At 39.5% G+C, this 21,655-nt stretch overlaps 1 protein-coding gene across 4 annotated transcripts in view; it reads left to right on the top strand.

Annotated features, from left to right (window-relative positions):
* Positions 1-21,655, top strand: part of LOC133635813 (transcription factor SOX-6-like) — a 221,121-nt gene that overhangs the window by 49,240 nt on the left and 150,226 nt on the right. For 2 of the 4 annotated variants that reach the window (XM_062029140.1, XM_062029133.1), the window contains exon 3: positions 10,335-10,385. The exons of 1 other annotated variant lie outside the window; for it this stretch is intronic. In XM_062029140.1, the coding sequence (XP_061885124.1) occupies positions 10,351-10,385 (35 nt within the window). In that variant the 5' untranslated portion in view covers positions 10,335-10,350. Of the gene's footprint in view, positions 1-10,334; positions 10,386-21,655 lie in introns of those variants that run through there. One more of the 4 variants, XM_062029154.1, reaches the window with a different exon arrangement.

The following is a 21,655-nucleotide window of genomic DNA, read 5'->3' as shown; positions in this document are numbered from 1 at the left end:
CACTCCTTTGTCTCATTTTGTCCACCAAACATTTTATACTGTGCGTGAATGCAAAAAGGTGAGCTTTGTTGATATTAGTGACTTGTTATGGAGTGCTAATCAGGCATATTTGGTCACTGCATGACTGCAAGTCAATCGATGCTAACAAGCTATTTAGGCTCATTTAATTTCTTTTACTTATGTTAATTTATATATGCATGTTTCATGAATCATGACACTTTATCTGTATGTAATATTGGCTGCATTTCTCATAGTTGTTTGTGTGCCATGTTGTTCCAGACCACAGCAAACATTAGCCAGCTTACAAAGATTGTAATAAAACCATTAGAATAAATAGTACATTTCAACATTTCTGTCAACAAAGTCTTTTAATGTTTTGCGGCTCCAGACAGATATGGCTCTTTCAACATTTTGGGTTGCCGACCCCTGATATAGACAATCGTTCCAATATAATCTTGCAGCTCTTTTTGTACATATTTTTCTCTCATTTCCTATTGATGCCTGTCGTGTAAGGCAATGCAATTGATAATGATGTTACACAACATAAGCATTCACCAACTTTACATATCCATATTAATTTCAAGACATAATTAGTGTTAGCGCATAGCATACACATTACGTTTATTTGCTTGGCTTCTTTGTCTTCTAACCTGTTCTTGTAGCTTAATGTATCTCATCATCAACAGACAATGTATTGTGCGTGAATTAATCAATCAATCAATCAATGTTTATTTATATAGCCCTAAATCACAAGTGTCTCAAAGGGCTGTACAAGCCGCAACGACATCCTCGGTACAGAGCCCACATACGGGCAAGGAAAACTCATCCCAGTGGGACGTCAATGTGAATGACTATGAGAAACCTTGGAGAGGACCGCATATGTGGGTAACCCCCCCCCCCCCCCCCCCCCCCCTCTAGGGGAATGCAATGTATTCAATGCATTAAACATTCATGTGAAATGTAAAGGATTGTGATATTTATCGGCAGTGGCTTTACATATTCTAGATAAGAGTCTAAACAGTTTGTCATTCTATGGATTTTTCTTGCGCTATTAAGTAGGGATGTCAGTCAAAAAGCGTAATTTTCAAACTATAGAGCACAACTAAATATTAGCCGCACCTACTTAATTTGTGGACACGTTTTTTTGGGTCATATATTGGCTGGTGCACACGTTGAAACATGAAATATTTACACAGGCGCTTGTGTTCATTCACAAATTTAACACAGCATCCTTCTCCTCCTGAGATCCGACGGTCAGGCCTTTCGGAGTCCGTTAGTGGTGGTGAATATCTGTTCTGTGTGGCGGCTGTTTCTCTTTTTTATTTGACATCCCACTGGGTTGTGAGTTTTTCCTTGCCCTTATGTGGGCTCTGAACTGAGGATGTTGTTGTGGCTTGTGCAGCCCTTTGAGACACTTGTGATTTAGGGCCATATAAATAAACATTGATTGATTGATTGATTGATTGATGGCCGGGTAGATTGCCTGTGGCGTTAGAGCTGTGTCGTGTGCATTTTATTGTGTCTTCTCCATGTTGAGGGTGAGTCCATAACACGATAAATAGGCTTAGACTTAGACAAACTTTAATGATCCACAAGGGAAATTGTTCCACACAGCAGCTCAGTTACAACAAATCACAATTACAATTTACAAATGTACAGTATATATAACAGCTGCAGCAAAAAAGGAAAACAAATAAATATAAAGCAGCATAAAAATATAAGATTAGATAAAATAAAGTTAAATGCAACATAAAATATACATTATAAACAAAAAAAGATTTGCTAACTTAGAAGCAGTCTGGTAAAAGACAAATATCCTCTATTGCTGTATGGCGAGTGATTATACAGCTGGATGGAGTGCGGAATGAAGGAATTCTTGAATGGCTGACTAAATGATTGTATACCTGTAAGTACGTTCGATTTAACGTGAACAGTTTCATGGTCCACCATGACCCATTCAGCAATTTCAATGGTCTGATTTGATGAAGCAAAATTGATTGGCAGCATGTGAAGCAAAAAAAAAAGCCACAACATTGTATAAAGCGCTGGCTTTAAAGCGTGTGAAAAAGATAGTGGCTTATAGTCTGGAAATTAAGGGTATTTAATTGTAGCTCCTATTTTAGGACCCCTGGTATGAATGAAAGGGAGGATGCAGAGGACAATTTATGTCGGAAATTAATATAACAGCACTTCAGTGTAAAATAAACATAATTGTTGTTCATGTATTATGCATTAAATTGGCTTCTTCAGTAAAGCCTGCTGTGATTAGTGATTGGTAGCTGAACAGAAACCTCTGGCTAGGAGCACCTAACAATTGTTTTAATTTTGACAACCTTAATTACCTGACATGATCTGAGAGTAAATTTAGAAAACTACTTGCTATACATATACGGGACAATATGAAAGCCCCACTTGAAGTTAATACATTGTCCTAAACATGCAATCTAATAAATATACATCGGTATTTTACTTGATTTACGATGGAATGATGGAGTAATTAAAATAAAATATGCTCTCAGTGGATTAGATGTGGTGTTGTCTGGCTTCTCTTTACAGTGGTAATTAAACATGGAGCTATTGAGTCGCAGGAAAAGGATCCAACCTCCAGGTTTATTGTTATTATTTAAATGAATGATAAACCTGATTTATTTGATGAATAAAAATCCAATATAGATCTGGCTGCTGTCCTGTACCTCAATGTATGATCCCTTGTAGTGTTAGACAGAGTTCACTTAGTAGCACTATACAGTGAAAAACAGGAGCAAAGAACACGCCATTAATCTTCTTGCTACCCCAGCTGTGGAAAGTAATGCATAAATAAAAATCCGCTAAAATTAATTAATGAGTTCAACCATGAACTTTTCTTCCAAAACGCCATGAATCGTCTCTGACTGATAATGCACCACGACCCTGGGGTATGAAGTCCCTGTTGCATTTCGAGTAGCCACTTAATTGATTTGCAAATTATTTAAAGTTTGTGGTACCCAGGGGAGTGCACGTCTCTAATGGTGGCCCATTTCGAGCGCCTTTATGAAATTGTAGCATTAAGCTATGCAATCTAAGAATGGACACGATGCCTGTTATGTGGTTTTGCACTGGATCCTATTAAAATACTGTATTATGTGAAAATCACAATATTTTCTCTACGACACATAAATTGATTGATTGATTGATTGAGAAGTTTATTGACATCTTAAAGAATTGAATCCATGTAATGCTTTAAAAGGCACATGGATGGCACAAAAAGCCAAAAGGCTTGTTTCCATTGTGGTCCATTAAATATTCATCACATTTGATACATTCAATAATGGAAGATATATAACCCGTAACATGTATATAAAAAGTTACGTTAAAAAATGTATAAATTATGTACACAGTATACATGTCAGGTGATTTGAAAAACAATATATACAAAAAATGGGGGGCCAGTGTGTTATCCTGTGCTTTGTATTACAATGTCATAAATTAAATACTGTTGTTGTCTTAAAATCTGGACTGAGCAATTGTGTGTTGAACAGGTTAATTTACCAGCTCAAACACTTCATGTTCCAATGCTGCTATGAAGGAATCTCTGTGTTAATATCAAGGAGGCTCTAATCTGCAGCCATTAGCAACTGCTGTCATTCAGACACACGGTGTCAGGCAGATTTAAATAAAATGAAATGAAGATAGTTGTTTTTGGTCCCTTGGCTTCATTCATTGCCACAAACATATGCTCTGTGCCCCGCTTCTTTCCATCTTATTTATGACTTTAATTTGTTGTGTGGGCTGCGCAAGAAAATCAAATTTAATCCAATTCTCCCAGGAACCCTGTCATATAATAACATGGTAATTTCTGTGTATCCTTTTGAAAAATGAGAAAATTAATTCCTCTTGACATGTTCTAATTATTCCGGTGTGAACTGCGGATGGGCTCCTCTCTTTTCCTCCAATCCTTTCCCCTACCCCCTAAGTGTCAGTTGCCGACGGGTGGCGAGGTGCTAATGCTGACCAGCAGCGCGTTTAATTTGAAACATGAGCAGACACCTTTCAACACACCTTGCTAATGTTGGAGTGGCTAACACAAATTAATTCACTACTCATCTGGCAGCTCTGACTGAGGTGTGTGTGGCATCACACAAGAGTGTGTCTACATCAAGTGTGTGTGTACATCGATGTCAGTTGATTGAGGTCAGTTGATGTCTGCTGACATCAGTCCGAATAAAAGTCGAGGTGTGCATTCATTAAGAGTTTATATACATACAATAAGTGTGGATTTGTGTGCTTGACTTACTATTACTATTGTTATTTAACTTGTTGCCAGTGACTACGCAGATGCATGTATTGCTTGGACAGTTTTTTCCAAGCTAACAGTACCTTTCCACACATGCCACCGATCCACCCAGAGAGCCTTTATTTAATTAAACTGTCATCAAGCAGTCTTTAACTTGTCATTTCACCTAAATATTAGCCCACACTTACCCAGTACTCAAGAAACATTATGAATGTATTTTTAAGTGTTTGAAGCGCACACAAGCTCGTGTGCTGCAACACAAAATTAAACCAACACTTTTACAATTTATTACCTGATTTACTAAGATCCAAATACTAAGCGCTAAACAGCATGTACAAACTATAAAATTACGTGCAAAAGTGGTGCAGATTTCCCTATTTAAATGAAGATTTTGCATGTACTATGCAGGCTGTGCCTATAGGAGACACTCCTTTCCCTCCACAATATTTTTTTGATACTCCTACTTATGCTGTGAAACATGCAGCAGACAACAAGAACATCTTTCCTGGGGCATTTTTGTAGCAGTACCACAGTGCGATCAACAAGGATCCCACTTTTAGCGCACTAAGGTCTAGGTCTGGGTCTCGGTGCACCCTGGGAGACACAGGCACTAACTGCGAGCGTGCGCAGGTCTGAAATGATCTAGACGCAAGAAAATGCGTCTGCGTGATTGCAAAACTTTTTTTTTCATATAGGTGTTTTCTGAATTATACTGTATATCTCCTATATGAAACAGTGAACACCTTTAAAAAACACTAAAAGATACCATGTTAGTTTTAATCAGCCCCTACAAAATTATACTGTCAAATACATAGGTATATTTTTTGTTTCTGACAGTCCAAATCGTCTGTCTTTGCATGCGCGATCACTGCCTTTCTTACACCCATGTGAGCGTAACTGCACCAGTTTACACGTACTGTAGATATAAAATGTCCTAAGTATAGACGTAAAACAATGATCGCAGAACAGTTTTAGTCTTGATGAATCACATTTTGTGTGCTGAATGATTATATTTGCATCTCTTTGTCTGAAGTATTGTGAGCGTTCTAAAAATCAGCATACATTTTGCATATTCATGAAGACACACACGCTAAATGGATTGAGATCTCTATTTTGCTCATTTAAGTAACACAATCCTCCTCAGCAGTGTACTTCAAAGCCCGTTTATATCTGTCATTTCAGCAATGTGAAGTTAAAGGCCTACTGAAATGAATTTTTTTTATTTAAACGGGGATAGCAGATCCATTCTATGTGTCATACTTGATCATTTTGCGATATTGCCATATTTTTGCTGAAAGGATTTAGTATAGAACAACGTCGATAAAGTTCGCAACTTTTGGTCTCTGTTAAAAAAAAACCTTGCCCCTACCGGAAGTAGCGTGACGTTGTCAGTTGTTCACTCCCTCATATTTTCCTATTGTTTTCAACGCAGCTAGAGCTATTCGGACCGTGAAAGTGACGATTACCCCATTAATTTGAGCGAGGATGAAAGATTCGTGGACGAGAAACGTTAGAGTGACGGACTAGAATGCAGTGAAATACATATTTTTTTTCGCTCTGACCGCAACTTAGGTACAAGCTGACTCATTGGATTCCACACTCTCTCCTTTTTCTATTGTGGATCACGGATTTGTATTTTAAACCACCTCGGATACTATATCCTCTTGAAAATGAGAGTCGAGAACGCGAAATGGACATTACAGTGCCTTTTATCTCCACGACAATACATCGACGAAGCTCTTTAGCATGAGCTAACGTGATAGCATCTGTCTCAAATGCAGATAGAAACAAAATAAATAAATCCCTGACTGGAAGGATAGACAGAAGATCGACAATACTATTAAACCATGTACATGTAACTACACGGTTAATAGATCTCAGCCTGGCAAAGCTTAACAATGCTGTTGCTAAGGCTAACTTAGCAACCGGAGCTCACAGAGCTATGATAAAAACATTAGCGCTCCACCTTCGCCAGCCAGCCCTCATCTGCTTTGCTCAGCAACACCCGTGCTCACCTGCATTCCAGCGATTGACGGCGCGACGAAGGACTTCACCAGATCATCCGTGCGGTGGGTCTGCTAGCATCGGCTAGGCGTCTGCTAGCATCGGCTAGGCGTCTGCTATCCGAGTAAGTGGTCCTTGTGTTGCTACAGCCACCTACAACGTTCTTCTTTGCAGCCTCCATTGTTCATTAAACAAATTGCAAAAGATTCACCAACACAGATGTCCAGAATACTGTGGAATTATGAAATGAAAACAGAGCTTTTTTGTATTGTATTCAATGGAGAAGGCATACCTCTGTTCCTCGGGCTACGTCACGCGCATACGTCATCCTTCGAAGGCTTTTTCAACCGGAAGTGTGGCGGGAAATTTAAAATTGCCCTTTATAAGTTAACCCGGCCGTATTGGCATGTGTTGCAATGTTAAGATTTCATCATTGATGTATAAACTTTTAGACTGCGTGGTCGGTAGTAGTGGGTTTCAGTAGGCCTTTAAAGTAGCAGCACGGTTAAACTAGCGGTACGGTTACGTTTAAACATACGATACGTCCTCTAGTGCCAACAAGTCAGTATTGTTTAGGTTAGACTTTATTTATTTGAGACACTTGTGATTTAGGGCTATATAAATAAACATTGATTGATTGATTGATCCCACAATGGGGAAATACTTTAGAAATGACATAATGGTGACGTCATCAGACCAGGGCAAGCTGTAACTCTCTGCTAAAGCCGTCCACTCACACATGTTGAAGACAGTGTTTTGTATCTGTTCCCCTAGGCCAGCGTTTTTAAAAGTGTACGTTTTTGAGGAAAAAAGTATGCGTTTGCAAGGCCAAAACACAAAGAAGGGTATGAGTTTTCCAATTTCATGTGGGCATGGTCTGGAACAATAGTGACATTTGCAATATTCACTAAGCTACATTTGTGATTTACATATTTCTTGAAGGTGTTTCACACATGTTATGACAACACATAAAGAAAAAAAACCCAGAGTAAAATAAGACCACACTGTACAGAAAAATGTGTTTCCATGTTAATACAGTATGTATTGTATCGAAGCAGCTTAGACGGCAGGGGAAAAAAATAAACAAAACGTAGTGAGCATTGGAGTCAGCTTGAAACCACAGAGCTGTAATTGATTTGGTGTGCATGTGTGTGTGTTGTCTCTGGGCCACAGAACAGAAGACTTATGGTTGTGGCGTCATGGTTAAGGAAAAGAGAGCATGGCTTTGTGAACGGTGTGTGGGTCCCCCAATACTCAAAGAGGGGAGAGGAGTCAACATGGCTGCCCCGGCCTACTGGGACTGAAGTCACCCCCATCCCCTCACTCCCACTCACAACCTGAAGGGTTAATCACTGTCACTTTGGATCCATACAGACAGAGCAAATAGTTGATCCATCAGTGTGGAAGGACTGAGGGCAACTGTTAAAGAGCTCCTGGTTCCACCTTAAGTGTACATCTGCTCTTAAGATAGTTTCCACTCTGCACTGTTCAGGTATCCGAGCTCTTTGACTCATCTTGTTCTCAGCACCCTTGAGTTTGGATAGCGGTATCGTGGTTCAGAGTTATACCAATGACAGGATGTGTGCAGCTAATTCCTGCACCTTAGGTGCATTGCACACTTCGTGAGCCTGTTAATGAATGACGACTGAGAGCGCCATCTCATGCCAAGACCCACATGGCTGCTGGTGATGCATTAAATCAGCAGTCAATTTGACTGCAAGTTTGAAATCTGGCCTAGGTTAAGGGGATGTGCTGAAGCCGTGTTAATAACTAGCTTGTTGTCCATATGGTACTGCTTTAATAGAGCACATTTGTTGCAGATGGTGGGAGACTTGGTGAGGCAGAGGGAGCTGGCAGGGGCTTATTCTTCGAATGGGCTGCCGCGCTATTCAAACCACTGCAGGCCAACTTCGTGATGTCGATTCTCCCTGCCCTTGAATTGTGGTTAAGCCTTAATTTAAAGCCATTCTTGCGTTTTTTTTGTTTTTTTTCTCAAGGAGGAGCAAATGTATTGGATCTCACTCACATTTTCCTGAATTTGGTAGCTAGCGTTCCAAACCGCACCTTTGCTTCCATATGCTAAGTTCAGTTGTTCCTGACCACAATGGGGCTAGAGACAGTCTACACAGCTGAGGAAACACAGGCAGGGAGAGCAAAAGTGAAAGAACAAGGGATAATGGAATGAAACATAAGATATAGATAGAACCCCAGCATAGCCTAATCCAGTGCTTCTCAATTATTTTCTTTCATGAGCCAACTGGGGTAGTCATTTATCTGTACAACACAATGTGTAAGTTACATACTTTACACATGCCGCTGACGACAACTTTTTTTTTTGTCATTCCTGTCACAAACTTCTCGATCTCTTCCCCTCTGTTAGCTATGTACACATGTGTTCCTGTGTACCTACTACTTCTACAAGGGTAGGACAGGAAGCCTGCTGATTTGATTGAGCGCTGTTGCCACCTAGTTGCTGGCTTGTGTATCGTTCTAACATAAATACTATAGTGTGTAGACAAAAATAATAAAAGTACCCCGTGCTCACACCCAACCAGGAGGTACCTACCCACTATTTGAGAAGCACTGGCCTAAGCTGTCACATCTTGTGGAATGATCAAGGCACACACTTTCTTTTTTGCCATTTAATACCCTACAAACTTCTTAATACATTTTGTCCGACTGCATACTTGCAAATTGTCAGTTATGATTTAGTCATTGTTTCCGTTTGTGCCATTGGTGGAGTATGTTTGCTTTTTGCACTCAAAGAAGTGAGGATACACGCTTGATCTGTTTTGCACTGTTTGACGGGTGTTTTCTCACGTTGTCACCGGCTTGGTGTGCGCTTGTGTGGTGATGGCATTATGTGTGCTCAGCCCAGTTGAGTGTAAAAAAAGAGCATAGAGGCAGAGCCCCTGGCTATGGCTCTCCCGCTTCCCCAGACACCTTATTGTGAGAAAAGTCTCGGCTGAGCCCTCTGGGCCTTGTGGATCCACTGCTTCGCTAAGTGCTGGCCAGACTGAAAGACATAGTGTCCTTGGGCCCGGCTCATTCTTTCCATTGTCTCTCGAGCCAAGATAGCAAGGAGAGAAAATGCCAAATTACACACATATCACTGAAACTCTTAATAGTGTTTAAGGACTGGGATGCCATTCGCTCTTGGGTTATTCATGATGAGGTGTTTGAATTATTGGTGTTGAAAACTGCTGACTTTAAAACCAGATTGAACTTCAACCTGTGGACTGGATAGGTCTTAAATATAAGATTAGTGGAGGGGTGCCGTACAATCCAGTATTTGTTTATTGTTGCTGTAAGTTAATTTATAAGATTTAATGCATTTCTGACAAGTTTTCTCCTCAAAATCTGTTACATAGTTTGCCACTTGAAGCACATGCAAGTCCCAATCCTTTCTAACCAACCATAACACAATAAAAGTGCACATTCTACGATCAAATAGTAAACTCCGCTGGAAGTCATTTTTAGCCGTACATGTCCCGTATTTTGTGGATAAGGCTTCTGAACGACCCCTACAAGCGATGACATCATGACCACATCCTCCTGCCTCATTGACGTTACGCGGCCCATCTTGCGTCCCTTGTGGCCAGGGCTCCCAGAAGCCACAGCACACTCGCCACACATGTGCTGCAGCTGGACCACCGTTGGCTGATCTGAATAAACTAGAGCTGCGCTGGGATCTGCGGTTAGCAAGCTGGATGTCCATGTATATATCTGTACACAGTTGTGGGAAGGTCTGTATCATGATCAGTAGTTTACGTGTTGCAAACATATCATCAGACTCTCTGTGCAAACCAACGTTGTATGCAAATGTACTCCCTCGATGCAACAAGGTATAATTAATGATGTCAGTTCATAAAAATGACTCTATGGATGCGTAGCTATATTTTCAATTTAATTAAAGACATGTCATATTATAAGAAGAACATGTATTTCCTGTGTGTTTTCTTTCTTCCTTTTCGATTTCCCCTTTTAACTGCTTTTCTGTTTCTTGATTTGTACTCGTTCCATAGTGAAAATGGTTCTTTGTTATTTCTCCTGCCAGAACCCCACATGCTGACATGGAAGGCTTTCTTCGTAGCAGCTTTTTACTGAGGTTAGTTGCTTTTCCGTTGTTGCCATTTAGGATCATAGGTCGGGCAAGGGTGGCTGTGGGCTAACAGGGGTTAAATTTCTCCACACATTGTTAGCTTTGGACTTTGTCCTGTGCGTGCGTGCCCGTGTTTGTGTGTGTATTTGAACTATGTTAAACGTGGATTCAAACATATTTACCCAAGCTGTGTGTATGGGATGAGTGTGTCCATGTGGTTGCAGACAGGCATGCTCACCCTGATAGCCACCAGTCAGACTGAAAGCACACATGAGCGTAAGGCATGGATGTAGATGGGGTGTCCCCTTTCTTTCCCCTTCATGTCTTAAGGGATCAGCAGATCAGGCTTTCTGGTCTTTACACCGCATGCTTTTGTCCAACCACTGTCCCTATCTGACCTCCCACCCGCACTGACCTAATCTTTGCTAGGAGCAGTGCTGCACTGCCCGGCCTATCATTTTTGTCATGTACTGTACACTGTACACTTCTTTCTCTTGGTGTTCTCTGACTGTACTCAACCCACCATGAAGATTACATTTTTTTTTCAGTGATTCTAATTAAAATGTGTGCTGTCGTTAGACAGAATGAAAGTAAATAAGAGAATGTATTTACCATTGGCCTCTTTCCTGGTAAACCACCTTCTCTGGGCTACAGTGTTGCTCCCTAATTAGGGTTGGCTCATTAGAAGCCACAGCAGCAGCATCTGCCTTTCAAAGCTTCTGTCACCCTAACTTTACTAAAGCTAATGAATCCTCTTTGATTTCTTTTTCAAAAGGTCACTTATTTAATTAAATTAACAAGCTTATTTTCGCTCTCTGAATAGTTAAGAGCATTTTGAAAAGAAAGAACAATTTGATACCATTACCCTCGTCAGTTAAAATGTCATCAAGGAAAACGACTGGAAGCGCTTTAATGCAGTGACATGTAACTCTTCCATAGAATCACACTAAGAAATTAACCAAACTTTGACCAAATGTGTACCAACCTTTTCGATACAATCCATATAGTTAAGAGCATTAATATGATTCCTTTATGTGTTGACATTTTTTTGTAGGCACCAATGTATACCGTATGCTGTATCTGCTCTAATTTGACAGGATTTTTTCACAGGCATACATGTTGCTACATTTTTTAGCCCAGGCTGCTCACACTCACTTCCACTTTTTAAGGTATGGATACAAACAAAATTAAAGTGTACTATGATTTCCTGAGTGCACCAGTATATAAGCCGCACCCACAAAATTTTTAGAAGAAAAACATATTTCCATATATTAGCTGCACCACACTATAAGCCGCAGACATATACATTGTGAAATGAATTATTTACACAGAAATATTTTGTAAATGTTTATTTACATACTTTAATTGTTTCCAAACAGTTTCTGTAACACAGCAGTAAAATGACTAATCAAACAAAACAGACGTCATCGTTATGGACCTACTCGCTGTGGAAGCTAGCCCTCCAATCAACTAAACAGACTTAATAACACCACGGTCACGTTTTGGTGAATTTACCAAACTGAAACAAAATAAAAAGAATGCCATTGTAAGTTAATAATGCCAACACAGACACATTTTGAAATGTGTTACCATATTAGCTAACACTACTAACGCTAGCTTCATTACATTATAATAGCACATACAAATATGTATGAAAACACTCCAACACACATCACACTTGGGGCAGTTCAGTAAGTAAGAATTGTTTTAGTTATACTGTGCAACTTACAAATGTTGCTTGGAGTGATGAATGAAGAATCCATACAAGTAGAAACGCTATGGATGATTAGAAGACGGAATGGCACTTGTACTTCCGGTTTAAAGCTTTCAACAGCAGGAAACACTGTAGCCATTCGCCCAGCAGCACCTTCAGTGAGTGAACTCATCCAAAAGATGGCGCCATAGCACAAACAATAAAACACCGTTTCAATATATTTGCTTGTGTTCTGTGAAAACTTTTTGCATTATAGCCGCAAGCGAAAAAAAATCCATAAATTAGCCACACCGATTTAAAGCGTAGAAAAAAAGTAGCGGCTTATAGTTCGAAATTTACGGTAGTTAATTGTATTTGGGATACTTCAATGTATTGTGTACATAAGTGAGGGAATAGTAAAGTGATCTTGCAGAGACAGACAACAAATTCAACATATATATATATATATATATATATATATATATATATATATATATATATATATATATATATATATATATATATATATATGACTATCTTTAAGGCACTGAAACACATTCCTGACCTTATTTTAGTTTTACAACAGTCTCTTTTTGTTCTCATACAAGTTAATATGAAAAAAGACAGTGTTTATTCAAAGTAAACACATAATTCCTCCACTGATCCACATGCTTCCGTCAGTATTTGTTTTAATTAAAGAAGAAAAGACTGTAAAGGGATATATCTACGAGATTGGCCTCAACAATCAGGCCAAGATTAAAGGCAGGCTAAGCTTGTATGGGCCGAGAGTATGGGCTGTGGGGTGAGGGTGATCAGGGAGAAAAGGATAGCAGTGGAGGAATGTGGCAGTTAAGTCATTTCTCTAGTGAAGAATCCCAGCATCTTTTTTCAAGCAAACAGATTGGGTCAAATAAAGCCTTAAAGGGGTCCTATTAGCAAAAAATAACTTTTATTACCTGTTTTTGTTTGTTTGGGATCCCCATAAATCCCAGAAATTTTAAATCGAGGCATTGCGGAAATATTTATAAAACTTGACTTCTTCCAAACTTGTTTCAAACTAGCTGAATGACATTTGAGATGTTAGTGACGTATTTTGCTATAGTTACCATACATGGTAGGGGTTTACCCAAAGCGCTTTGCGCGAGTCTGCCGTTTTATTCAGTAGTAGTCCAAAGTTGTAGTCAATAAGTTGCTTATTTTTCTCTATCCTCTTGTTATGGAGCAGACTGGCTCGTGCATGCAAAATGTATGCTAAAATCCTCCACTGTTGGCAGAAGTGTACTGTATAGTTCCAACTTATATCTTTCAGTACTGTAGACTCGGTATGGAAGCGCTAAAAACTACAACATGGCGGATGGAGTGGAGATTCAGTCGAAGGGGGCTTGGCCTGGAGAAGGGCTTTAGCACGTCAATAAGACAGCACATTCTGGAAAGACAGTCAAAAAGCTTGACAACGGTCTGTAAAACAAAATTTTAAGATTAAAGATTAAAGTACCAATGATTGTCACACACACACTAGATGTGGTGAAATTTGTCCTCTGCATTTGACCCATCCCCTTGGGGAGCAGTGGGGAGCAGTGGGGAGCAGTGGGCAGCAGCGGCGCCGCGCCCGGGAATCATTTTGGTGATTTAACCCCCAACTCCAACCCTTTGTTGCTGAGTGCCAAGCAGGGAGGGAAACGGGTCCCATTTTTATAGTCTTTGGTATGTCTATACAACATTTAGACTAAAGCATTACCATTACATGTTATGTAGACCAGAGGTCTCCAACCTTTTTTGCATCACGGACCACTTGTGCCAGATAAATACAGCAAAAATAAGTGCATGAAAAATACAATTCACTATAACGCTGAATTAGTGGGAGCCCTGGGCTTGTTTCTATCTGCAGTCCCCAGCAGGTTGATAGTAACCTGCTGGGGACTGCAAATGGAAATCAGCCTTTGGCTACAATCCGTCACATTTATATGATATATGTTCACTAATGTGCATTATATCATGTATAACACAAATATAACAAATGGCAACTTCCTGTGAGGAGTTTTATTTTACATCTATTAAAAAGCTTATTGGTGTGTCTAGTTTGACAAGTGAAAGTTAAGTCTGAGAAAATGCAGTTGTTTATTAATTATTTAATGTTTCTCTGCGGCCCGGTAGTAAATGCGTCACGGACCAGTACCGGTCCCCGGATCGTTGGTTGGGGACCACTGAGATCACAAGAAAGAGTTTTCAATGAAAAAGAAAAATCTTAGTATGACGTCTTTTAGAGTGTGCATCTCTTGTATGCCTGCAAAACATAATATTAAATTGCACATCGAGAACGATATTTCAACAAATCAGCTCTGATTTTGTGCAGGTGAGGGAAGTATGTCTATTTCTATTGATGTGGAGGAGTTAGTACAAACTTCCGAATAACAACTTAATAAGTTTGTTTAATAAAACATGACATTAGTCTGAACTGGTGTACACAATGCTATTTGTGATCACAATATACGAAGGCTCACAGCTGATTAATTTGATTTGAGACGCACTGGTGGTATGAAGCCAATTGTGTTTGGATAGTGAATGAGGCTAAGAAAATTGACAGCTTTAAAGTATGAACAGAGAGCGGAAGGTAAGCAAAGAGAGAGAGGAAAAGAAAGAGATGTCTTTAGTGTCTGCCTACTCCCAAAGTGATGCACCCCTTGCTCCCCCTGCATTTCTGCCATTATTTGATGTAATGAAAGGAGAAAGTGTGTAACATTGAGATTGTTAATTAATTTAGTCTAACAAGATGAAGATAAATGAAACCCACTGAAGGTTGACTAGGCTAAGGGGCCCACTTAGCATTCCTCCTGCCCGCCAGCTCTGTCTCTCTCTCTCACTTACAATGGAGCTTAGCTAATAGTGCAGAGCTCTGCTTGTTACAACTTTCACTCCAAAGGATGTTTACATGCCTTTATATTAAGTATATGTATGTGTACTGTATATTTTCATTTAACATTGTTTTGAATCCTAAAGGGGTTGGGCCAGATTTGTAATGCGGTTAGTTTTGGAACATAGATGTGCAATTATCTGATGGAGTTATGTTGACATGTTCAATAAAACTCAGCTGACATTTTTGATTAGCGAAGTAATCTGACTGTTACAATATGTGTGTAAAATCACTTGTCAAAGTTAATGTGATTTTATCATGGACATGGACTCATGATGCCAACCTTTTGATATCTTCTTTTAAGTTTTACTATTTTTCTTCCTCACATGACAGCCAGCAATTCGCCATATACTGTACTTTGCTCTTCCTTGCTGCTGCTCAGTGGCTAAAGAGAACAGACATTTTTCCGTTAAGCCAGACAGTTGACAGTTACAAGAAAATCTGTAGTCGGTCAAGGCCCTGCCTTTTTAAATGGACACATTGTAAAGAACCTTGACAGCACAGACCAATCATTATGAACCTCATCCCTGGCTCTTATTGTTTTCAAGAGTTCAACAATGGGTTGTTGATTACATGGAAAGCATTAGAACAACCAAATCCAGTTTTGTTAGCAGTACATCGTTTCAAAGAGCAATAGTTGATAATGGCCTAACGATTGTTATCCAGGAGCATACCTCAGAAAAAATAAGTAACCTTATTTACTAAAAGTTTGATCATCTCATCACAAAGTGTTCAAGCCAATATAAGCATGGCTCATTTATGTGAGAAAGTGCACATGACTATGACTTGAAGGTGATAATTTTAAACCCCAGCCTATGCAGGTGGCACCTTTGTTTGTCATTGATGATTAGACAACAACAATAACTGTGGTAGATAACATAAAAAGTATTCTTTGCCTCTCAATAAATATATTTTAGTGAATGAGAAAAACATTCACAAGCAACGTTGTTATTCATACTTTATTTCGTAATGTAAGAATGGAATGTGCATATAACAATTTGGACAACATAATTAACAGGGCTGCCAAGTTTCAGAAAATGACAAGAGTGAGACTTAAGTGGTGTATGAAAAAAAATGGGCCTTTTCTAACACCGATTTGGCCTGTTTTAACGTCGATTTATACCTTGAGACTTATGTCCTCACCTCCAGCAGCTCTCCCTGCACTGTGGCATTCTAATGCTAGTTTTAATTAATCAGAAATTAAAATGAAAATCATCTCCACTGTCTACTCTTCTGTCTCATCCTCTGCATCTGCGTTCTCAATTTGTATCTCTTCTACAACACCGTTCTCACTGTCCTCAATCTTTTCTGAGCTCTCTTGACTTTACAGTATTGCCAACTCCCCAGTAAGGAAAGTAGCTATTGAGTGCCATACATGTTACTAGGAGTTGATAGATGACATTAGTGCCACATTTGCATAATTGATTACAATAGACAGACAATGTAAGATAAATGAATAACTCTTGGTAGATACAAAAAGTGAGTTATAAAGATGCAAATTGTGATAAGAAATGTAAATTAATTATCTTCAGTTAATCCGTGGTTTAATTGTATTTTTCTTTGTTCTACATTGTTAAATGTTAGTGTATCAAATTTGATCAAAAGCCTAAAGGGTTATGATATTCACAAACAAACCAAATCTATTGACTGGCTCATTAACATGAACGATAGGTTTGTTTTCATTTGAAATGTGACAGTGATGAAACATTTACATTAATCGCACTCTGTAAACCAAGGAAGAAACAGCGGCAGCTTTGCACAGAGTGGGTGTGTGTCGTCTCTCTTTTGTGACTGTAATGGAACTTTATTGTCATTGCACTTAAAAGTACAACGAATTGTGTTTTCGGTAACCGGTTGCCAAAGAGCAGACATCCAGTAGGCCGGTGACCGCTTGTGAGGAAAGGCTCAACTGCCGCTTGTACGTTGAGGTTATTAGAGTGGTACGCACTTCCATATCGCCAAAACATACAAAAAAGTCGCTAGATTTGTTGCTTGTCGCTTTTGAAAAAGAAAGTCACTAAGAGGAATCAAACTATGACAAGTCGCAAGGAAAAAAGTTAATTATTATGAAAATAAAAAAAATATAGAGTAGTGAATGGGAAAAATAAGCGTGCAATATGTCAAGTGTGGCAAGAGGCGTGAGAATGGGTTAAATTGCATGAGGCTTGGCAGCTCTGGTTATTGACATGTACCAGCAATTAAATATCTGCCACAGCAGCGATTTCTTTCAATACTTCTGAGTATCACAATAACCACAAGAACCAAAGCAGATATAATATAAACACACATTTCAACATTATCGACAACACAAAATACATGCAGAAAGTTGTTATCCATTATATCTGACAGCCTCTGCTGGTGACAGCTATTAGCATGGACCATTCTTATTCTAATTACCCACAATCCCATATAGCTAAACAAGCTAAAAATCTGACCCTGGTAGGGTTGTCCCAATACCAATATTTGGTACCGTTACCGGCATTTCAATACTTTTCAAAACTTTTCAAAATAAAGGGGACCACAAAAAAATAATAATTTTGGCTTCATTTTAACAAAAAAATCTTACGATACGTAATTACACTCCAAGAACAATTTTAGCAGATTAAAATAAAATTTTAAAGGCATTAAACACTTTAGGTTTTTCTTGGTGCACTCAAAGAACAATTTACAATTTTATATATTAAGTATAGCCTGTCATAATCCAGGATTAGGTTAGAATAGAATACAAAGCTTTATTGACATTATGTTTTATGATTTATGGTTGCCACTCTTGGTCTGTTCTTTAAGGGGAACTCCACTTTTTTATTTTTATTTTGCCTATCGTTTTTTTTTTTTTGCTTTGTAAAATGTACAAATCGGCTCGTTCTCCTTAAAATGCATTCAAAAACTGTCAAAAATATTTCATTTACGTTCCATTAGCTGTATAATAACCAAGTTTTAGCGACATTGTTATTGTAAGAGCGAACACTGAGGAACTCTTTTTGTAGTGTAGTAACACATCGGCATGCCATAAAAGGTATTAGCCATAAAAGCTAGCTACGGAAAGGGATAAGCAAACTTCTACGTCAACACGAAACGTGTTTCAGTTTGTAATGCACAACACAATGTGATAGGACACTAATTTGGACAGACTGAAAAACATGAACAATCAAATTACAGTATCTGTAAAGTATTAGCCAACATTTCATGTTTTGTTTGTAAACAGTTATCCAGACAGAGTATACTCTGGAGTTGTACGGTAATTTGCTGCATGTATCAAGGATAATATTAAAATGTGACTCACTCGATGGACAGTTGTGCGTCTGGTCCAGCTGGCCGAGGACATTTATTCCGGTTTATTTGGGTAAGAACTCCATTTATGTCAAAATAGCATGGATTCAAGTTCCACATTTTGCAGCTTCGAGGTACGTCGACCTCAATCGTTCGGCTTCCGTTTGCGCCAACGTCTCATTCTTCCTTCGTGCTGGCTTCTAGAAGCAGTAGTTCATCCTTCTTGTATTCAGCTTCAAAAAGATAGGGTTGTAAATCCTCATTTGTCCAAAAATAGTCGTCTTTGTTGTCAGTTACCAAGTCTGCCATGATTAGAACACACACATGCCTTTGTTTCCAGAAGTATGACACACATTTGTTGTCGCAAGTCAGATGTGCGCTGCTATGGAAACAGAAATCTATGCGGCAATGATTAAAATGATCAAAATAGGTAAATATTGTACATATTACATATTGTTATGAACGTGTCTGTTACTACATTATATATAGACTTGCATTGTGTATATACAATGTTGATGGAGGGTTTTGAAGTTGTTTAGATGGCTTTTAGGGCTACAACGGCAACTCCCATTAGCCGCAATGTTTTTTAAATCATGTGTTCTTGTCTCTCATAATGATTGTGAACACTTTTTTTTTTTAAAAGGGCAGGTCCCCTTTAAGACAAATACAATCATTAGTAAATGCTCAAAATAATACTCTGGCTGAAACTACATGTAACAGGTAAAACACACATTGTTAAGGATAAATCACAAAATTGTTACAAAATTCAGTCATTTCATAAGCATTAGTTTTTGCTACGTGGGTGGGGTTGACTCCGCTAATATTTGGCATCAAGCCAAGTAGCTGTGTGCGCGTCTACGTAACTCTCAGCATCTCAAACTGTTACTGGTAGGGCATTCCAGAGTACTGGAGCCCGAATAGAAAATGCTCTAGAGCCCACATACTTTTTTGGGCTCTGGGAATCACTAATAAGCCGTGAAACTTAGAACACAGTTTTTTGGCTGGGACATATGGTACAACACAATCAGCAAGGGAGGATGGAGCTCAACTGTTTAATGATTTATACGTTAGTATTACAACCTTAAAGTCGCATCTTAAGTGCACAGGAAGCCAATGCGGGTGAGTCAGTAAAATTCTTAATCTTTCTTGCCCTCGTCAAAACTCTCACAGACACATTTTGTACTAACTGCAATCTTTTCATGCTAGATATAGGGAGACCCGAAAATAATACGTTACAGTAATCGAGACAAGACGTAACGAACGCATGAATAATGATCTCAGTGTTGGACAAAATGGGACAAATTTTTGCGATATTACGGAGATGAAAGAAGGCTGTTTCAGTAACACAGTTGGGTTTAAGATAATGCCAATATTCTTTACCGAGTCGCTTTGTATAATTGTTTTGTTGTCAAATGTTAAGGTGGCATTATTAAGTGAGTGCCAGTGTCTCGTTATACCGATAATCAACATTTCTGTTTTCTTGGCGTTAAGATGCAAAAAGTTGCTGGACATCAATTGTTTAATTTCATTTAGACACGCCTCTAGATGACTACAATCTGACGTGTTGGTCAGCTTGAGTGGCTTTAAAGTTGAGTGTCATCAGCATAAAAAAATGAAAGCTAACACCGTATTTACGTATGATGTCACCTAGCGGCAGCATATAGATGCTGAAGAGTGCAGGGCCAAGAACAGAACCCTGTGGAACTCCACATGTTACCTTAACATACTCTGAGGTCACATTGTTATGGGAGACACACTGCATCCTGTCAGTAAGATAGGAGTTAAACCAAGAAAAGGCTAAGTCTGACATATCAATACGTGTTTTGATACGTTCTCATAGATCGAAGATATCAAAAGCAGCGCTGAGATCAAGAAGCATCAACATGGATGACGCATCAGGATCTATAGTTAGCAATAGATCATTAGTCAGTTTTGCGACGGCTGTCTCAGTAGAGTGATTTGCCCTGAAACCCGACTGAAAGGGTTCACATGGGAGGCATACAGCATTTGGCCAAGAGTCAAATTAAAGATGTGATGATGCATATAAACAGGGACTTCACATACATGTGCGAAAATGAAAGAGGCCAATTTATTTGGGGAATCTGACTAATTTAGTGCTTGTAAACATACTGAGTGATATAAGCCACAACAATTACAAACTTCATGGTCACAGCTCCTCCTCATTTGCATACATGCATTCCCACACCACTTCCTCCTTCTTGATGCACAGTAATCTCAGTAGATGTATTGACTCCAACTTCAAAATGCCCCTCTCAGTTTTGGTCATCATTTTCAGAACTGCTTGTCTCAAAATCCCCAAAACTTGATAAAATAACACTCATGTGTAACATGCAGTTTGTGTTAGACTCCACCCTGTTATGATCCGCTGCCCGGATCATATTTCTGTTTACGTTTTCTGGTCACTTGTGTTTTTCTGTTTGGCTTGATCTCTGTCCAGTTCCCGTTTAAGCACTTCTCAGTTTGGTTACCATAGTTACTGATTATTTTCACCTGCCGCGGGTGTTCCTGACGCGCACCTGTTTTTCATGATTGACATTATTATTTAAAGCTTGCCTCCCCAACCAGTCGGTCTGGCTTCGTAGTTTGTTTTCACAACGGATGACGACGTATGTTTCCTGTGCTTTAGCTGCTAGTTTTTACGCTAGGCTAATTTTGCTTGCTAGCTCCCACGCTAGCCCTTTTGTTTTTGCCTTATGTGCCATGTGCACGTCTTTGTTTTTTCCTGCATGTTTAGTTCCTAAATAAATATTTTCCTACCGGCAAGCTGTGTCCGAGCCCGTCTGCATTCCTGGGAGAACACCTCGCACCACGATGCGACCCCGTCGTCACAGTACGAAGCCAGCAAAAAGTTCTCCCGCAGCGAGCACGTTGGAGGAGATGGACGAAGGTGCGTGGATGGTGTTGCGAGCGATGGAGGCGGAGACTCTTCGCTATTCCCCCTCGGAGCGCCAGGACCTGATCTGGGGTCCTAACGGAAGATTGGTCCCAGTCAACTCCGTATGGCCCGAGGACATCGCCACACCTCCGCACCACCGGACGCGTCAGCGAAGACGGAAGCCGCCCGAGAGGTCTTCACTTCGCTGCCAAGACGCGCCACTCCCACAGACTCCTCCACCACTACACAGTAAGCTACCTTCAGCCCAAGATTCCCCTTCTCAGATGTTTGGCAACCCAATCGACTACTTCGCTGATTGGGCTGTCAGTCAGCTGTAGACCCGCACGGATGACGTCATCCCGCCCACTGTGGATGACGTCAGAGACGAAGATTTTTTTTTAAATTCTTCTACTCCTTTTTGTCAGCCGCTTCCTAAGGACTTTAATTCTAAGATAAAACATTATCAGGACATTTTTGTTCAATCTAAATCTAGTCAGTCCCAGTCA

This window comes from Entelurus aequoreus, linkage group LG02 (assembly GCF_033978785.1).
Source record: "Entelurus aequoreus isolate RoL-2023_Sb linkage group LG02, RoL_Eaeq_v1.1, whole genome shotgun sequence".
NCBI classification, from domain to species: Eukaryota; Metazoa; Chordata; class Actinopteri; order Syngnathiformes; family Syngnathidae; genus Entelurus; species Entelurus aequoreus.
Note: the sequence above shows the minus strand (reverse complement) of the source record. Positions and strands in the feature narration are given on the sequence as shown.